This window comes from Procambarus clarkii, chromosome 45, assembly GCF_040958095.1.
Source record: "Procambarus clarkii isolate CNS0578487 chromosome 45, FALCON_Pclarkii_2.0, whole genome shotgun sequence".
Classification (NCBI taxonomy): Eukaryota; Metazoa; Arthropoda; class Malacostraca; order Decapoda; family Cambaridae; genus Procambarus; species Procambarus clarkii.
This window is the reverse complement of record NC_091194.1, coordinates 1,344,023-1,369,457: the sequence shown is the minus strand read 5'-3', so window position 1 is coordinate 1,369,457 and position 25,435 is coordinate 1,344,023. Positions and strand designations below refer to the sequence as shown.

The 25,435-nt window shown below is 41.3% G+C and overlaps 1 protein-coding gene across 4 annotated transcripts; it reads left to right on the top strand.

Moving 5' to 3' along the window:
• Uba3 (Ubiquitin-like activating enzyme 3) lies at positions 1-22,645 on the top strand. Of its 4 annotated transcripts, none has more exons than XM_069301087.1 (10): positions 1-24; positions 11,554-11,697; positions 14,177-14,378; positions 14,896-15,043; positions 15,480-15,596; positions 16,471-16,654; positions 17,713-17,918; positions 18,493-18,597; positions 20,065-20,179; positions 22,318-22,645. In XM_069301087.1, exons 2-10 carry the CDS (start codon positions 11,562-11,564, stop codon positions 22,404-22,406), a joined length of 1,302 nt encoding a protein of 433 aa, XP_069157188.1. In that variant the 5' UTR covers positions 1-24; positions 11,554-11,561; the 3' UTR covers positions 22,407-22,645. The 4 variants fall into 4 exon arrangements, with proteins under 4 accessions (XP_069157188.1, XP_045617391.1, XP_045617392.1 ...); XM_045761435.2 differs by lacking the exon at positions 1-24 and adding an exon at positions 3,109-3,215; XM_045761436.2 differs by lacking the exon at positions 1-24 and adding an exon at positions 8,588-8,607.
• Positions 22,646-25,435: the final 2,790 nt, after the last annotated feature.

Genomic DNA, 25,435 nt, shown 5'->3' with positions numbered 1-25,435 from the left:
GAATGTTCACCACTCCTGTGCCAGGTAAGTCCACTACGGGCTCACCATAGCCCGTGCTACTTGGAACTTGTTCCGAGTAGCTGAATCTATAACAACAACATAAGAATGTTACTCCACAGATCTCCAGTATCAGCTCTTGATAATGGTAATGGCTTAAAAGAGCCACCACTTACGGGCTATTCATGCCCGTGCTACCTTTTGGGTGGCTTAATCTTCATCAATCATCAATCTAAGAATGTTACGGGCTCACCATAGCCCGTGCTACATGGACACTTCGTCCTGAGTAGCTAAATCTTTAACAACAACATGCTAAGAATGCTAACCCTGGTTTCCCTTCAAAACGCATAAAATTGTCAAACTAAGAATGCCCTGTGCCAGGTAAGTCCACTACGGGCTCACCATAGCCCGTGCTACTTGCCCCGCTCCTGTGCCAGGTAAGTTACGGGCTCACCATAACCCGTGTTACTTGCAACTTGTTCCGAAGTAGCTGAATCTATAACAACAACAGCTAAGAATGCCAACCACTTGTGACATCGGGGATCGAACGCCGACCTGCAAGAAGCGGTGCTATCGCAGCACCGACCAGTCCAGGTGACAAAAATCTACGCATGTATATGAGAGACAGTGAAAGTGGTTTGGGTGAGTTTATAATTCTCCCTTGAACCAGAAGTCGACATTAGCATAACTAGTCTACGATCATTCCCTGAAGCCACTGACGCAATAAAGAAAAACTAGTGAAACTATCTCTAAATCGTCGTTTGGAGTTCATGGTGATTAAATAAGTTCAGTGGACAGTGGTGCATAGTCACCCCCCCCCACCCCCCCAAGCCTTTCATAAGGGAACCAGCAAGGACAGTACTTAAACAATGTAGCACAGTGGTCTGCGTTCTCGTCTCGCAACTGAGGGATCCGGATGTAATCCCGGATATATTCAGAAACGGTTAGGCACATTTCCTCTAATGCATCTGTTCAACTGGTAGTGAAATAGGTACTTAAAGAGTTAAACGTCTGTTGTGGGTTGCATCATATGGGAAGATCTGTAGTTGGCCTAGGGGTATCTTTATTCCTGACGCCTCTGTTTACCTAGCAGTAAATAAGTACCTGAGTTAGGTAACGGATGCGGGTTGCATCCTGGAGAAGGTCAATACAGCTGGCCTGGTGGCAGACCTCGATATAAGATCTGAATTTACCTGAACCTAAGGACAGCATTAACCCTGTGGGCGGTAGTGGACCCCATACCCACCCTGTGGGCGGTAGTGGACCCCATACCCACCCTGTGGGCGGTAGTGGACCCCATACCCACCCTGTGGGCGGTAGTGGACCCCATACCCACCCTGTGGGCGGTAGTGGACCCCATACCCACCCTGTGGGCGGTAGTGGACCCCATACCCACCCTGTGGGCGGTAGTGGACCCCATACCCACCCTGTGGGCGGTAGTGGACCCCATACCCACCCTGTGGGCGGTAGTGGACCCCATACCCACCCTGTGGGCGGTAGTGGACCCCATACCCACCCTGTGGGCGGTAGTGGACCCCATACCCACCCTGTGGGCGGTAGTGGACCACAGGGTCCACTTATACTTGATTAGTATAATAGGCCGAAGAGGGAGAACGGCCTATTGACATAGCTCGAGTGCAGGGGGGAGTTGTGTAAAATCCTGGTTTGTGCCTCGGAGAGGCTACGGGATCCATTAAGTTCAGTAGAACTTCGGTTTCAACCCTTTTACCCTGTCGTAGCTCAGTCGATTAAGGCAGTGTCTGGGATGCTCCCGGACGCAGGTTCGAATCCTCGTCACGGCCCTTGTGGATTTGTTCATTTGATGCATCACGTTAGTGTGATCTCTGTGCGTATTGCTCGATAAAATCCCCAAAACAAATGGGAGGGGCCTTCGACCAGCCAGACAACCTTCCTGTCCTCGTCGAGACCACTAGAGAGAGATACCTGAATATGCCCAAGGTGCCACCCTCCAGTAAATTTAGGGAAACCATGGGACCACCTTCCCGACGAAGCTGTAAATGATAAAACATTTGTAACGTACAATTATGTTACGTTGTTGAGCAGATTAGATACAGTGTTTAGTGGGTTTTCATATTTATTTAGTAGTCCTGGATACAGCAGTGTCGTAGACGGTGAGACGGAGCTTGGAGCAGAGCAGAGAGCTGAGTGAGGCCGGAGTCGCGGAGCTCTATGTGGGAGAGCGTTGTAGCTCGATGCGGTCCTAGTCTGCTGCCTGTTCTGTGTCGAAACTGTAGCGTCTTGGAGACGATTAGAACTGCCTACACCGAGTACGACATTCTTGACTGGAAATTTTACTGTTTGCTATTCTCAAATCGCTGGCTTATATACGGTGACTACACCTGACAATAAGATAGGAGGGTGGAAAAACCGTTACCTGTAAATAGGGATAGGATTATAGCTTGTGTAGTTAGTGCTAATTATAGTTATGCTATGAAGATGATGAGATAATGGAGCGAGTATAAGTTTACTCGCTACAACCCCAATGTATTGTTATGCTAGGCTGTATTAGGTTATGTTATTAAGGTTAGGCTGCATTGGGCTCGGTTGGATTAGATTGGTTTGATTTGGGTTACGTTAGGTTGGGTTGAGCTAGGTTATATAGTCGGGTTTCAAAATTCAAAATTCCACTACGCCTCTGTGGCATAGTGGTAAAGCACGCGCCCGGCTTTTCGGCAGCTCTTTGACCTGCATTCGTATCCTGGCCGGGAATGATTGACCGGGCGACAATCCTTAACTGTTCACCCAGCAGTGAATAGGTTGTTAAACGATTTTGCGGGTCGTTTAGGGGAAAAAATTAGGATTAAGGATCTGCCCGAAACGCTATGCATTCTAGTGGCTTTACAAGAATTTAAGAACTCTTTTTATATATAAATTAAAAAAACAATAATAAAAAATCCGCTGACGAATCATCTTGTGTGCGATAAAACTTGTATCTGGCATAATTAAAATATTAACTTAAATAATTCGCTTGTTAGACAATATATGATATTCAGATCTATAAATTACTTTAGAAAGTGCCTATAATTCCTATAAATATTAATTTACACACTCTTGGCGAAATACACTAGGACTTTCAATATGGCGTTCAAATAATTTTAGGCAGGGGGTCTCTGGGTCGGTGGTCGCTCGGCTCATTGGCTACGGGGCCGCCAGTCGTCAGGAAGCAGCGACGGAGTGAGTATGTCGCTCCCGTGTAGGTAAGGCTGATAAATTTTGGGGGGCTAATATATCTGAGCAGTTGGGAGGTACGCATTAATATATAGTCTACCTCCACCTACAGTGCTTAATGCATTATACAATTGTTCCCTATTATAACAGTGAGTTTTTGTAATGTCTCTGAGGGTAATTTTTCGTATTATTTTTCATCCAGGTTCCGTCAGGCTAGGCTCGTTAACGCGGCGGTCGACCGTATACCCACCTCCCAAGACAGCATTTATTATCGACTTTCATGTACCGTGTATTAAAAATAGTTTTTATCGTGTATAAATTAATTTTATATTCTATGTTTAATTAGGTGTATAGTAGGTTCGGTATTTAGGTTCTGTTGGCAATTATTTGCACTTGAAGTATGTGGAATTGAAATTGAAATAAGTTTATTGAGGTAAAATACACTCAAAGGGATGAGGTAGCTCAAGCTATTCGAGGGTGAAGTATATACAGTTGCCTGTCCTCAGGCCAGGCTCCCCTACGCGGCCGCCCAACCCAAAGCCGCATTCGTCAATTTTATCGCACTGTTTCAGAATTATTCTCGCGTATAAGGTAATATTATTTCATCAAGTTAATAGTTTAAAAAACTAAGTTTAATGATTTGATTGTTGCCGCCGGAGGCTGGCTAGTTTATTGTGCACCCCATACTCATCCTGTGAGCGGTAGCACAAAAGCATTACAGAGGGCACAAAAGGTCTTTATCAGACCTCATTTTTTTTTTTTTTTTTTTTTTTTTTTTTTTTTTATATAGATATATACAAGAGTTGTTACATTCTTGTACAGCCACTAGTACGCGTAGCGTTTCGGGCAGGTCCCTGGAATACGATCCCCGCCGCGAAGAATCGTTGTTACAACCAAGTATTATTTTACTGTTGAGTTAAACAGAGGCTACAGTTAAGGATTTGCGCCCAGTAAATCCTCCTCGGCCAGGATACGAACCCATGACAAAGCGCTCGCGGAACGCCAGGCGAGTGTCTTACCACTGCACAATAGGGACTGTAATAATCTTAGATTATTACATAAACAATTTCATCTACCCTTCACACCTTATAGTTACATGTCAGCTAGTTACAGAGAATGTTCTATTTCAAGAGCTTTATATTTACAGTAAGTCATTATACATTAATGGTAGGTCTTATCGCTAATACATAATTGAGCAATGGAGATATTACAGTCATAGGGGAGCTGCTGTTCGTCTTCACAATGCTGAGTTTCTTAATCTCATGTTTAGTGATAAGCGACAGTCCTGTGAACACTGCAATAGTTGAACAACTTCCCAACGGGGAGCGGGACACCCCTCCAGGAACTGAATTTACCTGAGGGCCACTAACACTTGTGGCCTCGATGAGGACAGTAAGCCGGCGGCTTGTCAAAAGTCCCCCCATTTGCCCTGGTGATCTTTTCCAGCTGTATTTTAAAACCCAGCAGAGTTTTGCCGTTTACGGCTTCGGCGGGTAGGTGGTTCCACGGGTTTACAACCCTATGGGTGAAAAAGCATCTGTTCTCTGTCCAACATTCTAGCTTGTTGAGTTTGAACCCGTTGCTCCTTGTTCGTGTAACATCTGACCTTTTGAAGACATTGTCCTGATCGACATCTTCCAAATTGTTTAGTATTTCAAAGGTTTCTATGAAGTCCGCCCTGTCATGTCTGGTTTGCAGTGTTAGTCCTGTGGCCCTCAACCGTTCCTGATACGAGAGATGACTAAGCTCTGGTATGATTTTTGTTGTAAAACATAGCTCCATAGCTCTTGTAAGACATGGCTCCAGAGCAGCTATGTCTTTCTGAAGATGAGGTCTCCATGCCTGGATGCAATAATTCATGTGGGGGCGCACCAGAAACTTAAACAATTGAAGGTCTACTTTCTTTTTCTTGAAGGTAAAGGTACGCATGATTTTTTCCAGTTTTTTTTTTTTTTTTTTTTTTTTTTTTTTTTTTTTTTTTTTTTTTTTTTTTTACTGCCGCTCCTACTTGTTGTACAACTGTCAGTGATTGGTGGATTCTGACTCCAAGATAATGTTGGTGATTTGGTAGTTGTGTTGTGTTTTGTTATGCCTCACGTGATGGATGCTGACTCGGTCTTTTTCTTCATCTATCTGTTGAAAGATAGTGCTGTCAATTAGGTAGCTGTGATGTGGATTGTTATGCCCCACATGCAAGATCTTGCATTTATCGACATCAAATAGTCATCTGACCATTTGTGGAGTTCACGTAGATCTCTTTGTAAGGTTTCAATATCACTTTCACTTACCATTTTACCATAGATCTTTAGTGTCATCTGCAAATTTGATGTGGTTTGTAATATTCTCATGTGTCGTTGATGTATATGACAATAAGAGTTGGCCCCAAATTGGACCTCTGTGACACCCCACTTAGCACATTGGAGGGAGGTTGGATGAGATATTTGCTTGTTAGGCTTGCGATTACACGCTGGTCGGGCTCCGGGGGTGTGACTTGTTGGGCTTCTAGTTGTTCATGGTCGGGCTCCGGTTCGTGTATGGTTGTGCACCAATGATTATTTGTGTACTAGTACTCCATGTTTGTTTGCTAGGCCTCCATGGTTGTATGTTTGCCAGAAATCCAGGTTTCTTTTTTCGCACAGAACTCAATTGTTTGTTAGATATGGCTCCATAGTTGGTTTGTAGGGCAAGTGGAAAGTTTTAGGTAGGGCTAAGGAGATTTTTGTTTGGTCAAGCTAGGAATGAAGTTTGGTTGGGCTCTGGGGCTGTTTAGCTTGGTGGGGGTTGGATGAGATGTATACTTGCTAGGCTTGTGGTTACACAACTGGTCGGGGTCCCTTTACACAACTGGTCGGGCTTCGGTTACACAACTGGTCGGGCTTCGGTTACACAACTGGTCGGGCTCCGGTAAAACAACTGGTCGGGCTCCGGTTAAATAACTGGTCGGGCTCCGGTTACACAACTGGTCGGGCTCCGGTTATAATAACTGGTCGGGCTCCGGGGTGTCACTTAGGCTTCGGGTTGTGCATGGTCGGACTTCGGTTCGTGCATGGTTGTGCTCCAGAGGTTGTTTGCTAGGGCTCTATGGTTGCATGTTTGTTAGAAATCCGGGTTTCTTTTTTCGTAATGAACTCGATTGTTTGTTAGATATGGCTCTATAGTTGGTTTCTAGGGCAAGTGGAGGGTTTTAGGTAGGGCTAAGGAGATTTTTGTTTGGTCAACCTAGGAATGAAGTTTGGTTGGGCTCTGGGGCTGTTTAGCTTGGTGGGGGGTTGGATGAGATGTATACTTGCTAGGCTTGTGGTTACACAATTGGTTGGGCTCCGGTTACATAAGTGGTCAGGCTCTGGGGGTGTTACTTGGGCTCTGGGTTGTGCATTGTTGTGCTCCGGTTCTTGCATGGTTCTGCTCCAGGGGTTGTTTGCCAGGGCTCTATGGTTACATGTTTGCTAGAAATCCATTTTTTTCGTACATAGCTCAATTTTTTGTTTGCTATTGCTCCATAGTTGGTTTTGAGGGCAAATGGATGGTTTTTGGTAGGGCTATGGAGATTTTAGTTTGGTCAAGCTCAGAATGGAGTTTGGCTGGGCTCTGGGGCTGTTTAGCTTGGTGGGAGTTGGATAAGATGTATACTTGCAAGGGTTGTGGTTACACAACTGGTTGGGGTCCCTTTACACAACTGGTCGGGCTTCGGTTACACAACTGGTCGGGCTCTGGTTACATAACTGGTCGGGCTCCGGGGGTGTCACTTGGGCTTCGGGTTGTGCATGATCGGGCTTCGGTTTGTGCATGGTTGTGCTTCAGAGGTTGTTTGTATGGTTCGTTCATACTAGGCATGTGGTTACACAACTGGTCTGGGTCCGGTTACACAACTGGTCGGGCTCTGGTTACACAACTGGTCGGGCTCCGGTTACATAACTGGTCGGGCATCGGTGGTGTCACTTGTGCTTTGGGTTGTGCATGGACGGGCTTTGGTTCGTGTATGGTTGTTTTGCATGTTATTTATTCGGTTCCTTCATGTTTGGCTTGCGGTTACACAACTGGCCGGGGTCTGGTTACACAACTGGTCCGGGTCTGGTTACACAACTGGTCTGGCTCCCGTTACGTAACTGATAGGGGTCCAGTTACGTAACTGGTCGGGCTCCGGGGGTTACTTGGATTTCGGGTTATGCGTATTCGGACTTTGGTTCATACAGCGGTTGTGCTTCAGAGGTTTTGTTCGGTTCGTTCATGCTAGGCTTGCAGTTAAACAGCTGGGCGGTGTCCGGTTACATAACTGGTCGGGCTTCGGGGCGCACAATAAACTAACACTTTTTTAGTTTAGTTCATTTATTATGCACCCCCATACCCATCTTGTGGGCGGTAATGGTCACAGAGGCACATAATGGGCTCAGGGACTGAACCCCACAACCACCACTCGCTGGTTGAATAGGGGGGATGCTTAATTAACTATCGACCTCTGGCGGCAAAAATCAGGTTTTTTTTCAGCGTAAGTGGAAAAATATCAATGAAGTTTGCAACTACGGTCTAGTTGCAAATATTCATTCTGTAATAAGAGACAAATCTATCTATCACCCTCGCTGATAGATAATAATAAGATATACAATAGTATAAGCCGTGTACTAAGCACGTCAGCCTACATTTAATATCTATATAATAATAATAATAATAATAATAATGTTTATTCAGGTAAAAGTAAAAACATACAAAACGTTACAAGCAGAATGTTGGACTTATTTATTTATTTATTTATTTATGCATATACAAGAAGGTACATTGGGACTGTGAGGATACATAATATGGTAATTACAGTCTTGTAAAGCCACTAGTACGCGCAGCGTTTCGGGCATCTACCTACAATGATTTTAGTGTAGATATTTTGATATGATTTTGGAATATGAAAGATGTTAAGACAAACTTATTTAATTCATTCAATTGTATAAGGATAAATCGCCTTGCATATTTGAAAAATATGGAGGAGGACTCACTATCACTTCAAGTTGATCTAGATAGGGTTTTGAAATGGTCAAATGATTGGCGAATGCAGTTTAATGCTGATAAATGTAAAGTTCTGAGGCTAGGTAATGAGGATAGAGTTACAAGATACGAGCTAGATGGTGTTGAGATTGCGAAAGGGATCTGGGAGTTATGATTAGTAAGAATTTAAAACAAAAGGATCAATGCATGAATGTTCGTAATAAGGCGAATAAGACACTGGGATTTATTAATCGAAGCGTTAGTAACAAGACACCAGCTTAATGTGTGTACGAAAGGGTCCCTGTATGCGATTGTCTGTGAACGAACTGGTAAGTGTACGGACCGGATGGTATACAAAACGGTAATGTACGATTAGAGTCGACCCCGGTACTCACCTAATACACCGGTGTAGTGTCCCGGGTGGCTGGAGGTGGTAGTGACCCGCTAGTGAGTGATGTCTCAGACAGTGTTCATTGCTGTCTTCTTTTATGTGCTAGCCATATGCTGTATTGTGACTACCAATTTTTGTCAACTACCATTCAAGCTGTCATTGCAACCAATCTTATATTGTTTCTGCTGTATTATGCCTACCAATTTTTTTGTCAACTACCATTCAAGCTGTCATTGCAATCAATCTTAGCTACCTATGTGCTTTAATATACTGTACGTACAATTTTCTCTCATCTTTTTTTTCATTTCATGTAATCTGTTATCATTTTTTGTCTATAATTTTGCAAGTATTTACCTCCTTAAAATTTTCTTAGATTAAGGACCTGCCCGAAACGCTGCGCGTGCTAGTGGCTTTACAAGACTGTAATTACCATATTTGTATCCTCACATTCCTTATGTACATTCTTGTATATGCATAAATAAATAAATAAATAAATAAATAAACCCTGTTGGAATATAACCAGTCTGTCAATCGGGTCAACCCAAGTGTTGCGTTTCCATGCGTTTCCAAAAGGGTCGCCCATGTTAGAATCGGTGAACGCCCTAGTAATATTGCTGAAAACATCTTAATAACTTATTAAACCAAAGGTCTTTTTATGTCAGAAGAACGGCAGAAACTAGATTATATATGAAAACTCTTTCAGGACAAAATTTAAAGTAAAACTAAAGATATTTGTAGTTGTATAAAAGTTGCATTTTTCATCGGTCGTAGAGCCGGAAATCCGCAATATTCATCTCAGAACGATGCTTATTTCACGCAGAATCGTTAATAAACGTAAGATTTTTATACGTCTCAAGAAAGATAGAAACATAAATTTACTTTAATCTAGTTTTACATAATCTAATTTTACTTTAAATTTTGTCCTGAAAGAAAAGTTTATTAACGAATTTACGTGAAATAAGCATTGTTCTGAGAGTTACTCCGTTGCTTGATCTGTGCGGGATCGGAGCTCGCCGATTAGAAAAATACACGTATCTTCGCTTTAAATACAAATATGCCCATGGTAAGGCATTTAAAATGAAGATTATGTTTCTATCTTTCTTGAGACGTATAAAAATCTTACGTTTATTAACGATTCTGCGTGAAATAAGCATCGTTCTGAGACGAATATTGCGGATTTCCGGCTCTACGACCGATGAAAAATGCAACTTTTATACAACTACAAATATCTTTAGTTTTACTTTAAATTTTGTCCTGAAAGAGTTTTCATATATAATCTAGTTTCTGCCGTTCTTCTGACATAAAAAGACCTTTGGTTTAATAAGTTATTAAGATGTTTTCAACAATATTACTAGGGCGTTCACCGATTCCAACATGGGCGACCCTTTTGGAAACGCAACACATGGGTTGACCTGATTGATATATGGGTCAGATTCCATTAAGGTTCGGAACAAGTGACACTAAACCACTAGTACCCGCTAGTGTCGTCCAAGTACCCGCCAGTGACATAAGTACCAGCAAGTGTCTTCCAAGTACGTGTTGGTGACGCAAGTATCGAACTCGCCGAGGCCTTTCTTGAATCTTACAACCTCCGTGGCACTCAAAATACACACGGGCCAAAATTCACTCTTAGTCACTTATCTGAGAATACAGTAGCATACAGTATAATAGTTATCTGAGTATATAGGGGGTCTGGTAGCTGAGCGGACAGCGTGCAGGGCTCATAATTCTGACACCCGTGTTCGATTCCCGGACCAGGCAGAAACAAATGGGTAAAATTTATTTCACCCTGATGCCCCTGTTACCTAGCAGTAAATAGGTACCTGGGAGTTAGACAGCTGCTATGGAGCTGCATCCTGGGGGGGGGGGGGTGAGGAAAAATTAGTTAGTAGCAGTTGATTGATTGACAGTTGAGAGGTGGGCCGAAAGAGCAGAGCTCAACCCCCTCAAGAACAACTAGGTGAATACAGTATTATTAGTAACAATAAAAAGAATGTTGCCTTCCTGACAACATCGACCCACTTGGACTAGATGGTAATGGGATGGCCTCGCTTCTTGTTGGTTGGCATTCACTTCCTGACCATATAAGTGGTTGGGCATCATTCCCCCCCCACCTCCTATCCCAAATCCTTGTCCTCATATCCCTTGGTGGTTTCTACTGATAGTTACCTTGTCTTCCTAACAAGACATATCCTAGCTCAAAATATATATATATTTATATAAAGACATTTCATCATGATGTCACATGATACATGGTACATAGTCTAATACACATTTAAACACTAGTTGCATAGATATGTATATGTCAATCACAATAACTCTTAAGATCTCGTTGCTGTACAGTAAATGTTAATAACATTCCTTGATGCTTGTCTCAAATCACTCGTAGCAAATACAATCTCCTGTAATCGATACACCGTAACATAAATAAAATATTTCTTGGCAATCCTCCATGCTAGTTGTTGCCTGCAGTATCATAACGCTGTACACCATGAAGTTGTTGACAAGCCAGCTCAGAAATTAAGCGTTGAATGTAATGGAACGTCTTTGCCTGGGTGGCTTCAGTAGCTCCCTGTACCTGGCCTCCCTTGCTGTTCTTTCCCTTGGGGATGTGGCAGATCTCGGTGGAAGTGGCATACGAGTAATGGTGCAGGCTGTTTGGTCCCCTTGAAGGATCCTTGAAGGATCTGAGCTGCCATCTGATGATGCAATGGGTATTGGCACTATCGTCGGCAAACTACTGCTTGTACAGTATTTTGTTTCCTTTTCACTATTTAATAAAGTTTGGATTTTGCTTTGCCAATTTTTTTGTCTTTCTCTCTGATCCCTATGCTCCCCTCACCTATATAAAATTCACCAGATTCTGTACCTGGTACAGTATGTGATAAACCTTCACAATTCCAGAGGCCTGGTAGCATTACAGGCATCTCTGACTTCCCCAAATTTATTTCAGTGTTATTCGTTTCTTATCAGCATTCTGTATTCCATGTGTTGTGTTACAGGTTAAACAATGATGGACTGGGGGGAGAGATGGAGTGAAGTTCGTAAATTGCTGGAAAGGCCTGGTCCTTTCACTCACCCTGATTTTGAACCATCCCCTGACACCCTCAGGATGCTGCAAGAAAACATAAAGGTCTTGATAATTGGTATGTTTAGTTGTAATTTAGTTTTTATATTTACAGGTCAGTGGACCCTACAAAATCTATAATAAATTTTTTTCGGACCTCATCTGGATCCTCGTTAAATTTTGATTTCTCTAATAACTGTGTCTATTTTGTATTTTCCTCCAGTCTTCTAGCTTTGGTATGTGTAACACCCAGTGTCTTATCATAACTCATGTTCTTAAGTTCTGGAAGCCATTTAGTAGCATGTCTTTGCACCCTTTCTTATTTATATATATGCTTTTTGAGGTACTGTACTGAATGGACAACACCTAACTGCTGTATATTACAATTTTGGTCTTGGGAATGTCATGAACAGTATATTTAAATGCAGTAGAGTATTGAAATTGCCTAGTGTAGCAACAGCTCCTCTCGCAGTACTTTGTGGTTCTCCGGCGATGGCTTGCTATCTAGACCCACTCCTAATCTCTCTCCTTGTCAGAGATTTTAGTGACTTTTCACATAATTTGTAGATTAAATGTAGCACTTATTTGGCCACTTGTTCTTCTCTTGTCTTGTGGCCTAAGGTAGTAGTTTTTTTATTTTATTTTAGATAACCTTTCCCATTAATGTATATATGGTATAGATTTATTTTTCAGATGTCCAAAGATTCTTTATTCCTATGATTATTTATTTTCCATCATTATTATTCAATCAATTTAATCACTGAGGTGAAGCAATTGTGGCCCCACTGATCAGGTACTTTCTGCAGGAATGTATTTGCATCTATTTCCTTCTTTAGATAAGCTATCCCATTTTTAAATTATTTATATACAGTATATATACTGTATATTTTTTTAGATATCCCAAGATTCCTTAGTCCTATGATTATCCATTTTGGGTCATTATTATTCAATGTACAGGTACAGTACTGTAATAGATTTGTTACATCATTTACCTTCAGTTAAATGTGCATTAACTAATTATAATACGGTACTCATTTACATTGTAGTCCAGTATCATATTACTAGACATTGCAGTAGTGTCACGTCACGAAAATGCCACTTTGATCCCATGTTTATAGGTTTCCTCAATCCACCATAATCAGGTAGATCACTCTCATTTTTGTGTCTTTATCCACCTCCCTTTCTTACACAACCAACCAGGCGTCCAAAAGCCTGGTTGATCAGTCCAGCAACCAGGAGGCCTGGTCGACAACCGGGCTGCGGGGACGCTAAGCCCCGGAAGCACCTCAAGGTAACACCAGAGATATTTTCTCTAAGGGCCTTGTGTTTCTAGGTAAAGCTTTGAACTTGGTCAGTAAAGCAAGGCCAGTTAAGGGCGAGTTGAAGAAGTTAACTATGTGTATGTACTCGCCTATTTGTGTCTGCAGGATCGAGCTCTAGACCTTTCCTAATATCTCTTGTCTATCAGTTCCAGGAGCCATTTAGTTGCATGTCTTTGCACCTTTTCTAGTTTGTTGATGTGCTTCTTAAGATATGGACATCATAGAACTTGCATTATTCCAACTTTGGTCTCACAAAGGTTATCTTGAGATGATTTCAGGGCTTTAGTGTCCCCGCGGCCCGGTCCTCGACCAGGCCTCCACCCCCAGGAAGCAGCCCATGACAGCTGACTAACACCCAGGTACCTATTTTACTGCTAGGTAACAGGGGCATAGGGTGAAAGAAACTCTGCCCATTGTTTCTCGCCGGCGCCTGAGATCGAACCCAGGACCACAGGATCACAAGTTCAGTGTGCTGTCCGCTCAGCCGAACGGCTCCCCTGAAGGTTGTGAACAATTTCTTAATTACTTCGCCATCCATGTATTTAAAAGCAATTCTGAAATTGGAAAGCGTAACATAGGCTCCTTGCACAATGTTCTTTGTGGTCCTCGGGTGACAGTTTTCTATCAAAAACTGCCCCCTAGATCTCTCTTTTTTTCTTTTATCTGAATTTTTTTAATGCTTTTTCACATAACTTGTAGGTTGTGTGTGGCCTATTTTCTCCTTCCACATTCATTTATGTAGCATTTAATCACATGAATTCTATTTGCCATGTGATTGTGTTTGTTTTGCTTAGCACGGACTCATGTGTGTTATGCTTATGGCTGGGAATGCATTTGAATTGTGTTCAGTATTTCTAGCTTGCATGCTGTTGAAGGTGTCACGAAGATGTCTTTTTCTTCTGTCTCTGCAGACAAGTTGCCTTCTTTTCTCCAGTTTAGAGCTTGCTTCTCTTAATAGTAGTGTCACCTCTGGGAACAGTGTGTTTTGAAGCATTTGTGTGCATCAGGACAAGCTGTTTGTCTGCTGTGGATTGAGATGCATTCTTCACTGAACAAAGATAGTGTCCTAGGTTGTGTCAGGGCCACAGCTAAGGAAAGGTTTCAGGGTGTCACTCTGAAACAGGCATTTTGTTACACTTGACAATATTTTTATTGCATTGCTTACTTTAACCAAAATTTTGACAGTTGTTAAAGTTGTAATTATATCAAATTTGTGACTGGAATTTTACATTGCAGGTGCCGGAGGACTGGGATGTGAACTACTCAAGGACCTTGGGTTAATGGGCTTCACAAACCTTCATGTGATTGACATGGATACAATTGACCTCTCCAATCTAAATAGACAGTTTCTATTTCGTAAGAAAGACATAGGACGTCCAAAGGCTGAAGTTGCTGCAGAATTCATTAATCAGCGAGTACAAGGGTGCCGAGTCATCCCGTATCCTTCCATACATTCACCGTTGAATTTTTCTTTGCCCATTGTTAAGGTGTTGACAGATTGTTATATGGTCAGTCATTTCCTGATGGCTCTTGCCTTAATGTGTGTACTAATTTCAGACTTCTTACTACCTTCTACCTATACAAACATGCACATGTATGCATGCACACACGCACATTTGTACACACATAACCAATGTAATTCATATTTCCACACACATGATAAAAATATGTACATGGTTAAGGTAGATTGACAAGGTCAGTTTTAACTGACAGCTGCTAAGGCTTCTTCTGGTGAGCATAGGTCTCTTGATGTCATTCAATAACCTTGCTGAAACTCTCGGTACTCCTGATTTTTGTCCGAGTTTGGCAAAGTTTAGTAGACAAAATTGGGACTTGTTTTTTTCTGGATTAGCAAGTATTGTATTTACAGTACTTATAAAAAGTATTATCAAACTTAATACCTCATAACTTTGACAAAATTATTCAATGCATAAGATCTTTAACAAAAATATCAGCTATTACAAAAAGATTCAAGATTTTGATGATGATTTCTATCGGAGTTTCCACCTGGTTGTAAGTGGTTTAGACTCCATTGTTGCTCGAAGATGGATTAATGGAATGTTGCTCTCACTCCTGTGTTATGAAGATGGTATGCTAGATCAAGTAAGTTGGAAGTATGTATTTTTCTTAGTTTTAGCAAATGCAAGACATCCTTAGTTACTACTGCATGTTATGTTTCATTTATTGACACTATCCCTTCCCCATTCCACCTAGCATCTAGAATACTATTATACCGAATAGGCTTTGAGTTGCTGAGTAAACACTGAAATTTGAATATATAGTACTGTTCAGTACTGTATTTGGGTTTTTCATTAGGCAGAAATTACAGTAATCCAAAATGCCCTTTGGGTTTAAAGGATTGAAGAAAGGTAAACTCAAATCATAAATCTTGTGGATTGTTCAGATTTTTAGATTGCTTGACTGCAGTTTACCGAGCACCTACTGTATTTTTTCTCCGAGTTTCTGTACAAAATTACCTTTTCGGAGTTTCTATATCAAATTGCTTTTTCAAAGTGTCTGTATGAAATTATGTTTTCAGAGTTCTGTGATCCCTTTAGTTGATGGAGGAACAGAGGGCTTTAAGGGAAATGCAAGAGTTATTCTACCAGGCCTTACACCCTGCATTGAATGTACTCTGGACCTCTTCCCCCCACAGGTTAGTCCAGGATCTATATTTTAATTAATTTATTTGCTGGGGGGTTATAAGATGCACCTTTTTTAGAAGGATATTTTGTGTAAGACTATTTTAGTATGTTTTATCATACATTTATTGTAAGTGATGTGTTAGTAGTTTTGTAGGGGAGGACATATGATTTTGTGCATGTAAATACAATATGCTGTATATTCAATTGGTGGAGGACTAAAAGCATGACCTGAAATGCTTTTTAGGATACATGCATGTATTCTAAAAGCATGACCTGAAAGATATTATAGATATTCTTACCAAAATTCAGGCTTTAGTGCCTAACATGAAAATATAACATGACTGTAGGTTATTAGGATTTTGAAATGAACAAATTGTGTAGTGAACATGACTCACAATGAATAATCCAGTGTCATTTATTTTCATTTATTATGCTAGAAAAGAAGAATTTAAAAGACTGATGTACCAGAGGGAGGAAGCAGAACAATTCAGACATCAAATGTTTAAATAATAGAAAGAGAATGGGTAACAGAGCAGACAGCACACACAGTTGTGGACCTGCCCAGCCTGTAGGAGCAAGGAAGTAGTCAAGAATAACTAGTTCAATGTGCTCTGCTTTCACTCTCAGGATCGCAATTGAAACATAATCACTACTACCCAGTCTGACGATTTGACATAGGTCAAATTTGAAGCGAGTTTGCCTGACCAAAAGTGCTTAGTCCTAGGGAATGCACTTAATCATTTGAGGCCAACACTCCTTAGTATGAGTAAGTGTCAATATTAGTGTTTTTAATTTCATCCTGGCATTTCGATGCTGTGGACGATAGCATCACAATTGCTTTGCATTAAGTGATTCTCGCCAATTTCATATTTTTATTTTTTTTAGATCAACTTTCCTCTTTGTACCATCGCCCACACTCCTCGTCTGCCGGAACACTGCATAGAGTATGTCCGCATTCTCTTGTGGCCCAAAGAAAATCCATTTGATGAAGACATTCCTATTGATGGTGATGATCCACAACATATCAATTGGATCTTTGAGAAGGCCCAGAAAAGAGGAGCTGAGTTTGGTAAGCCATATCCACTCACATTACAACTTCATTATTCTATTTTATATCTATAATTTTTTGTTAGTGTGTCCTTATCAGTTAGTGATTTTCAACCTTGGCATCTTGTTTCACTGTTGGTTGTCCAGTGCAACTATAGCACATCTGACCTGTTTCTTTGTCATAGTTATCTCGACGCCTCCTTCATTAGTGATAGTACTTACAGCACATATTGGTCAAATGTACAAGAATGGACAGTTATACCCCAAAATAAGTTTTTGTTCTATTGTAATATTCCAAATGGTATTTTAAAAATGGAACAGTAACTATACAACATTTTAACCGTTCTAGGATTAAATAAACAACCCTAAGTCTAATATATATCATCTTAAGTAATTTAGTACATGTGTTATACTAGGCCCTCTACACAACAATACAAAATATGTTTTTTTGGGTATAACGTTCCATTTTTGTACATTACACTAATAGTTTCTATAAGTACTATCATTAAAGTACTTGCACACGAAGCCCACGTCGGCCTCTCGTGAGTGGGGTCGACGGTTGGAGTCTCCTAGAGTACAGGTGAATGGAATACTGTCATTTTTGGACAACAGGTTGAACTATCTTTATAGATGTGTGGTGGAATTATCCTCCATTAAAACCTCTGATTTATTCTGCTTCTTCTCGTCGTCTCGTACACGGAAAGAAAGTCTTCCTCACTTCCATCTTGATTCAGTTGTGTGCAGTTTCTGCCTGTGACTTATTACCTTGGTAGCAGGGTGATCTCTGATCCTAATACATTACTTCTCTCATCCTACACTCCCCCCCCCCTCCCCACTATTACTTTCCTTACCTTTTTTTGTGGGAGCCAGATTATCTTCTTGTGCTCTCAGTATATCTTATACACAGGAAGGTACAGTAGTTGATGACTTCTAACTCCTGTTAGCAGGCTGAACACTTTCCCTTCCTGTAGCTCATGGTAAGCCTCCCTTCCTATAGCTCATGGTAAGCCATATCCTGCTAGTTTCCTTTCCTAGCCCTTTACCTGGATTTTTTTTTCTGAAGTCTTGGCTTTCTTTCAGGCATAAGTGGTGTAACTTACAGACTCACACAAGGGGTAGTGAAGCGAATCATTCCAGCAGTGGCATCTACTAATGCCGTCATTGCTGCTGCTTGTGCGTCCGAAGTGTTTAAGCTTGCCACGTCAGCATGTACACCTATGAATAATTACTGTGTGTTTAATGACACCGATGGAATATACACATACACCTATGAACAAGAGAAAAAGGTTGGTTGAGATTCTTTTGTTAGTAACATGGTCCCTTATTGGGTTTTTGAGTTATCAACCTGTTCTCACATTTAGCGTAAAGTCTGAAGTTGGTTTACCTAACAGAAGGATTCAAGCCTAGACAACTTGCCCAACCTCGCTTGCACTTGTTGTACAAGTTAGGCCATTGTTCATTAGTTCAAAGAAGGGTCAGTAGTGCTTTTAATTTCACTATAGAACTATAATTTTGTCTCTGTGGTTGCTAGCATTAAAATGATTGTACATTTAGTGTGAGGACAGGTTTCAGTTATAAATGTCATAAAAATATTGTAATACATTTTCATAGTTATCTGAAAATACAGAAAACTCTTCTTCCTACATAAAGTGTGAACTTGCTTGAATGACCTGTATGAAGCCAAGATGATCTGCATGAGGGATTTTGTTTGAACCATTGGACCCCTCGCAAGCTTTCCTCTAGTTTCTAGATCGCAATCTTTCCTCTAGTATAAAATACATTATTGAGATTTTGATTTATCAGGTTACATTGCATACAGCTTATAAAGTTTAACAATTAATGCATGTATTGTTGTTACAGGAAAACTGTGTTGCCTGTAGCCAAGTACCACAAGAACTAGAAGTTCAGTTGACAGAAAAGTTGCAAGATATTATAAAAAGGCTTACAGAATCACAACAGTACCAAGTAAGTTTTTCCAATTGGTATATTTTTGTCCAGTTAACTCTTACACTGCTCCAATCACTCGAGAGTCTGTATGCTTCAAATGCCGGGAGATGATTTAAGGTGCTTCATTTTTTCAAAAGCCCCACCTTTATTCAAAAGGTCCTTTGGTTTCCCTGCAGGGCCTTAGTAAAAAGATGTGATGCCTCACTATACAGTTACTGAATAAACAGACCAGCCATGTTAGGAATCATTGAACGTTTAAAAGCAACAGATCAGTGATACTGTATATTTTTATGCAAAACTTGTACTGCTGTTGACACGTCAATGCAAGCACGGAAATATTAAATAAAATGAGAAACGATAAAAATAACCTCAATCCACTCAACTTCTCCAGACCATTACAGCTAAACCACGATAGGTAGAGACTTTTTATATGGATTTTCGTGCTTCCCAGATGCTAATTAACTGTGTCAAAAGAAAAAGAATCTGAAATTTTTTCTTGCACATAACAAACAACGCATCAAAATAGCCTGCATAGTTATGGGAGTTTTACTGTATATATGTTGGTGATACAGTAATACTAAACTAAAAGGTAGACAGGGAGTTAGGGGAAAAAGTCAATCATAAGTTTAAAAATTAATCTGCTTTTAATTTAGAGAGAGTTAAATTAATTACATTTTTTTTTTAAATATGACTAGTCAAAAAATTAGACCGTTGTGTGTAATGAAATGCCTTCTTTTCTGACCTCTGCATAAGTAGATCTTAGCTCGTGAACTGGCTGACATGGCACAAATGATTCTGTAGCCGATATCTGTGAGACTCATTGGAGACCAGCAAGAAAGCAGAAGGAAACCAATGGTGCATAAAACTGTAGATGTTTCAACAACTTTGTAAGGAGCCATGGTGACCCAACTAGTACAGGCACACACGTGTATGGTGCATAACTGCAAACAAATAGATCCAAGGAGGAGTCTTGGCCTTTTTTCCTTCATGACAGGCAAAGATAAAACACTGGAATGCCCCATATTATTGCAGATCTTATACACTGCAAGCATTTTATGATTGTGTGAGTGAAGTTTATGAGCAACTTTGGAAAACGATGAATGATCAAGTTTACCAGCAGTTGCTGCTTGTTGTTGAGGATGCTGGTGAAAGACCACAATATGATCTACCCCCATTTTTGCTCAAAAGAATGAATGTACAAATAATAGGTACAGATAATGTGATTAGACAGTAATTTACTGGAATTATATCTTTAAAGTGACCGAATACAAAATAGTTTGCACTCTAAATTCTAGCTTTAGAACCTCGTAATAAATCCACTCAGTGCCTCATTGCATATTGTCTGTGGTTCAAGCTGGACTGTCTTTTAGGATAGATGAATATCTATGCTAACTTGTTCAGTCTTTCTTTCAGAAATATTGAACAAATTATTCTATTCTTTAGATGAAAAGCTATTTTAAGCTAATAAATTATTTTTTCCTTCAGATGAAAAGCCCTGGGCTGCAGGCAATGATTGGTGGAAGAACCAAATCACTGTATCTTCACTCACCTGCATCCATTGAGGAGAAGCTGAGACCCAATCTTAAAAAGACTGTTGAAGGTGAGAGCTGGGTATACAGTGACTGGTCCAACTGGTTATGAGTAAACTATACTAGTCAGATTGCTGGAGTAGGGTTTGGGCATTAGTTCATTATGTCTGACATCTCTGTTCAAGTAGTGGTAAATTGGTACTTGGAAGTTAGGCAACCCTTGTGGGTTGCATCCTAGGGAAGGTCAGTACTGTAGTTGGCTTGTGAAAATGGTTCCCAACTTGGGGTCCTTGGACCCCTGAAAGTTCACAAAAGTAAGATTTAATGTTTCTTTGTTCTTGTGTGCAATATTATCAACTCGGTATGGCAACATTGGTTGTATCATGTTCATAACAAGCTCTGATTGGCTGTTGGTGACATAGGAAAGTCTGCAATGTGATTGGTAGGCCAGAATCTGCACTTATTCATTTTATTTTATTTATTTATTTATATATACAAGAGTTTTTACATTCTTGTACAGCCACTAGTATGCATAGCGTTTCAGGCAATTCCTTAATTGTATATTCCCTGGAATACGACCCCGCGAAAAATCGTTTAACAACCAAGTACCTATTTTACTGTTGAGTTAAACAGAGAGGCTACAGTTAAGGATTTGCGTCCAGTAAATCCTCCCCGGCCAGGATACGAACCCAGGACAAAGCGCTCGCGAAACGTCAGGCAAGCGTCTTGACCACTACACCACGGGGACTGCAATAGTTTGTGGCTAGTTATGGTGGCATATATATTTGACATTTTACATGCTATATTTCAGTGGCCCAAAATTGGCAATACAGTTACAGCTGTAACTGTTTTTAAAAGTTGAAGATGAAATGGGAGCTGTGATAACAAGATTAGACTTGTGGTCCGATCTGCAGAGCAGTGTGTTTGATTCCTTTTCAACACTGGGACTTTCTGGCAGTATCTGATAGGTTTACAGAATAGTTTTAGGAATTATTTTCCTCTTCCTGATGCCAATGACAAGTGGATTAGGGATATATTTCATATAGATATAAAAAAATGTAGAAGATTTACTGGGTAACTGCAAACGAAGAAAGTAGTAGTGCTGAAGTTTTGTCAAGTTTTATGCCGTACAACTTATCAGTCTTTTTAGATGTATGTGAAAATGAGTTACTAGAACTTTCATACAAAGCACTGAAATATTTAATGCCATTCCCCCACTACATATTTATGAAAGCAGGTTCTCCCAGATGTTTTATGTAAAATCAAAATACAGTACTGTACAGAAATGGGATGAATGTGTAACCTGGTTTAAGCTGAAAACTGGTAGTGAACTTCAAATCCAGAACGTTTCTAATAGGCAGTGTTATCTGCATGCTTGAAACCTTGCATGGATTTCCCAGGGTCTTCGATAGGCTAGGTCTTCGAGTGATGTCCAGGTTCTTCCCTTTTCTGAAGCGTATTACCTGGATTCCTTGCTCCATTTTGGATCTGTATACTATACCTTCAATGCTTATATCACATGTTCAACAAGCTGAAAGACTGCTGTGGTTCAAGTTCAGCTGATTTGGAACTAAGGTAGTGTAAAAAATATAGAAACCACATGTGAAGCACCATGAATAATATCTAGAAACATTGTTGGTGCGGTGGTATGGTATACAGCATCACCACACAAGTGGCAAGTCTTGGAAATGATGCTCAATTAGGTTATTACCAACTTGAAGCACTTGGGGCCAGATTCACGAAGCACTTACGAAAACACTTGCGAACCTGTACATCATTTAACAATCTTTGGCGGCTTTGTTTCCAATTATTAAACAGTTAATGAGCTCCGAAGCACCAGGAGGCTGTTTATAACAATAACAACAGTTGAATGGGAAGTTTTCATGCTTGTAAACTGTTTAATAAATGTAACCAAAGCCGTCAAAGATTGAGGAAAGATGTACACGTTCGTAAGTGCTTGCGCAAGTGCTTTCGTGAATCTGGCCCCTGATTATCAAGACTTTTCTGTACATCATATGTATGAAGGATTTTGACATTTTTATGAGTATTTGTGAAAAATTTTTCTTTAAATTCTTTAATATTTGAAACATACTTTTAGCTTCAGTAGAGATTATAGAAGTGTTGTTTATAAGTGTTGTTTATAAGTGTTGTTTATATCGTGAAAGATGTTTAAAATGTAATTAAAATTATTGAATTATTTATTTTTCAGAGTTGGGTTTGTGTAATGGAATGGAGATAGCTGTAGCAGATGTAACTAGTCCATCAACCAGATTATTCAGGGTGAAGATAAAGACTTAATGACCTTATGTCAGTACAGTAGAGAACATTAGTATGTAACTGTCTTGATGTCTGTTCATTGTCCATTATTATTTGTGAAGAACATGTTGCATAGTTTTAGTTGTAATGTGTAGGAGTCTGCCAGTGCTTACTGTTTCACATTCTTATTCAAGATATGTTTTAAAATTTGTTGACTGCAGTGTACCACACAAGCAACAAACATTATTCACACATTAAATTTGGCACAAATAAGTCACCAATTTCTGTTTATTATTACCCTTGAGATTTATATAATTAGCAAATATAACAAGTGCACAAGGGCATATACTGTAGAGCCTGGATTAAAGAGCCGAAGCTCAACTAGGTTATCTTGAGATGATTTCGGGGCTTTAGTGTCCCCGCAGCCCGGTCCTCGACCAGGCCTCCACCCCCAGGAAGCAGCCCGTGACAGCTGACTAACACCCAGGTACCTATTTTACTGCTAGGTAACAGGGGCATAGGGTGAAAGAAACTCTGCCCATTGTTTCTCGCCGGCGCCTGGGATCGAACCCAGGCCCACAGGATCACAAGTCCAGCGTGCTGTTTGCTCAGCCGACCGGCTCCCATAGGTGAGTACAGTGGTACCTTGGTTTACGAATACCCCTCTATATGAACTTTTCGGGTTACGAGCCCAATTTCTTTGGAAAATTAAGAAATATATTTCTGTCATAACAAAGTAAACAATGGTTTCTTAAGAATTTATGTACTTTACCAAGTGTTCCAAATTGTAGAAATAAACTAGGGTTTAATAATACAATTATTTAAATAAAATGCACATTTTATTGAGCAGGCTGGAAAAAAATGCAGTGCAATAAAAATGTCATACAAAAAAATGTTTGTTACATGGACGGATACATTACCCTGCATGGCATGAATTAACTGGCAGATTCCAGTCCCTGGCCACAGACCAGCTTCCCTTCCCAATCATCAATCCAAGAATCAAAGACATTTAGCAATATCTACAATTGACTAAGTAAGATTTGTGTTACTGAATATTGTTTTTAAAGTTTCATAACTAATTGGTAATGATGGAAAGGTGTCAAGTAACAAGTTCAGGAACTGGAACTCCAAGTTCTAAGATATGCAGTTTACATTTGTGGGGAACTAGCTTCATTCATGAAGAACACTTGACACACTGCAAGTGCGATTTTCAAAGCTGGCGGGCAAAAATCGCGCGATTTAAGCCACTAGCGGCCAAAAACCATGCGATTTTCGCAGCTGGCGGGCAAAAATCGCGATTTTCGCCGCTACCGGCCAAAAATAGCGCGATTTTCGCCGCTAGCGGCCAAAAACCGTGCGATTTTCGCCGCCAGCGGCCAAAAATCGCGCGATTTTTTACGCTAGCGGCCAAAAAAGGTGCTATTTTCGCCGCTAGCGGCCAAAAATGGGGCGATTTTCGCCGTTAGCGGCCAAAAATCGTGCAAATTTCGTCGCTAGCGGCCAAAACCCGTGCGATTTTCGCCGCTACCGGCCAAAAACCATGCGATTTTCGCCGCTACCGGCCAAAAACCATGCGATTTTCGCCGCTACCGGCCAAAAACCGAGTGGTTTTCGCCGCTAGCGGCCAAAAACCGAGTGGTTTTCGCCGCTAGCGGCCAAAAACCGTGCGATTTTCACAGCTGGCGGGCAAAAATAGCGCGATTTTCGCCGCTACCGGCCAAAAATAGCGCGGTTTTTGCTCCTAGCGGCCAAAAACTGCGTGATTTTCGCCGCTAGCGGCCAAAAAAGGGGCGATTTTCGCCGCTAGCGGCCAAAAAAGGGGCTATTTTCGTCGCTAACGGCCAAAAATGGGGCGATTTTCGCCGTTAGCGGCCAAAAATCGTGCAAATTTCGCCGCTAGCGGCCAAAAATTGTGCGAATTTCGCCGCTAGCGGCCAAAAATCACGCGATTTTCGCCGCTAGCGGCCAGTAACTATGCGATTTTTGCAGCTGGCGAGCAAAAATAGCGCGATTTTCACCGCTACCAGCCAAAAACCGCGCGATTTTCGCCGCTAGAGGCCAAAAATAGCGCGATTTTCGCCGCTAGAGGCCAAAAATAGCGCGATTTTCGCCGCTAGCGGCCAAAAACCGTGCGATTTTCGCCGCTAGCGGCCAAGAATCGGGCGATTTTTCCCGCTAACGGCCGAAAACCTTGCCATTTTCGACGCTAGCGGCCAGAAACCATGCGATTTTTGCAGCTGGCGGGCAAAAATCTCGCGAATCTCGCCGCTACCTCCCAAAAATCGACCGATTTTCGCCGCTAGCGGCCAAAAATCGTGCAAATTTCGCCGCTAGCAGCCAAAAATCGTGCGAATTTCGCCGCTAGCGGCCAAAAATCGCATGATTTTCGCCGCTAGCGGCCAGTAACTATGCGATTTTTGCAGCTGACGGGCAAAAATAGCGCGATTTTTGCCGCTACCGGCCAAAAACAACGCGATTTTCGCCGCTAGCGGCCAAAAACCATGCGATTTTCGCAGCTGGCGGGCAAAAATCACGCGAATTTCGCCGTTACCTGCCAAAAACCGCGCGATTTTCGCCGCTAGCGGCCAAAAACCATGCGATTTTCGCAGCTAGCGGTAAAAAATCGCGTGATTATCGCCGCTACCGGCCAAAAACCGCGTGATTTTCGCCGCTAGTGGCCAAAAACCGTGCGATTTTCAAAGCTGGCGGGCAAAAATCGCGCGATTTAAGCCGCTACCAGCCAAAAATCGCGCGATTTAAGCCGCTACCAGCCAAAAATCGCGCGATTTAAGCCGGTAGCGGCCAAAAACCATGCGATTTTCGCAGCTGGCGGGCAAAAATCGCGATTTTCGCCGCTACTGGCCAAAAATAGCGCGATTTTCGCCGCTAGCGGCCAAAAACCGTGTGATTTTCGCAGCTAGCGGCCAAAAACCGTGCGATTTTCACAGCTGGCGGGCAAAAATCGCGCGATTTAGGCCGCTACCGGCCAAAAATCGCGCGATTTTTGCCGCTAGCGGCCAAAAAAGGTGCTTTTTTCGCCGCTAGCGGCCAAAAATGGGGCGATTTTCGCC

Excerpts from the sequence above, each read along its gene's own strand:
- Uba3 (XM_069301087.1), top strand. The coding sequence starts at position 11,562 with ATGATGGACTGGGGGGAGAGATGGAGTGAAGTTCGTAAATTGCTGGAA. Across the intron at positions 15,044-15,479 it reads AAGATGGTATGCTAGATCAA|AGTTCTGTGATCCCTTTAGT; the intron begins GTAAGTTGGAAG and ends TTATGTTTTCAG. Across the intron at positions 17,919-18,492 it reads CCTATGAACAAGAGAAAAAG|GAAAACTGTGTTGCCTGTAG; the intron begins GTTGGTTGAGAT and ends TTGTTGTTACAG.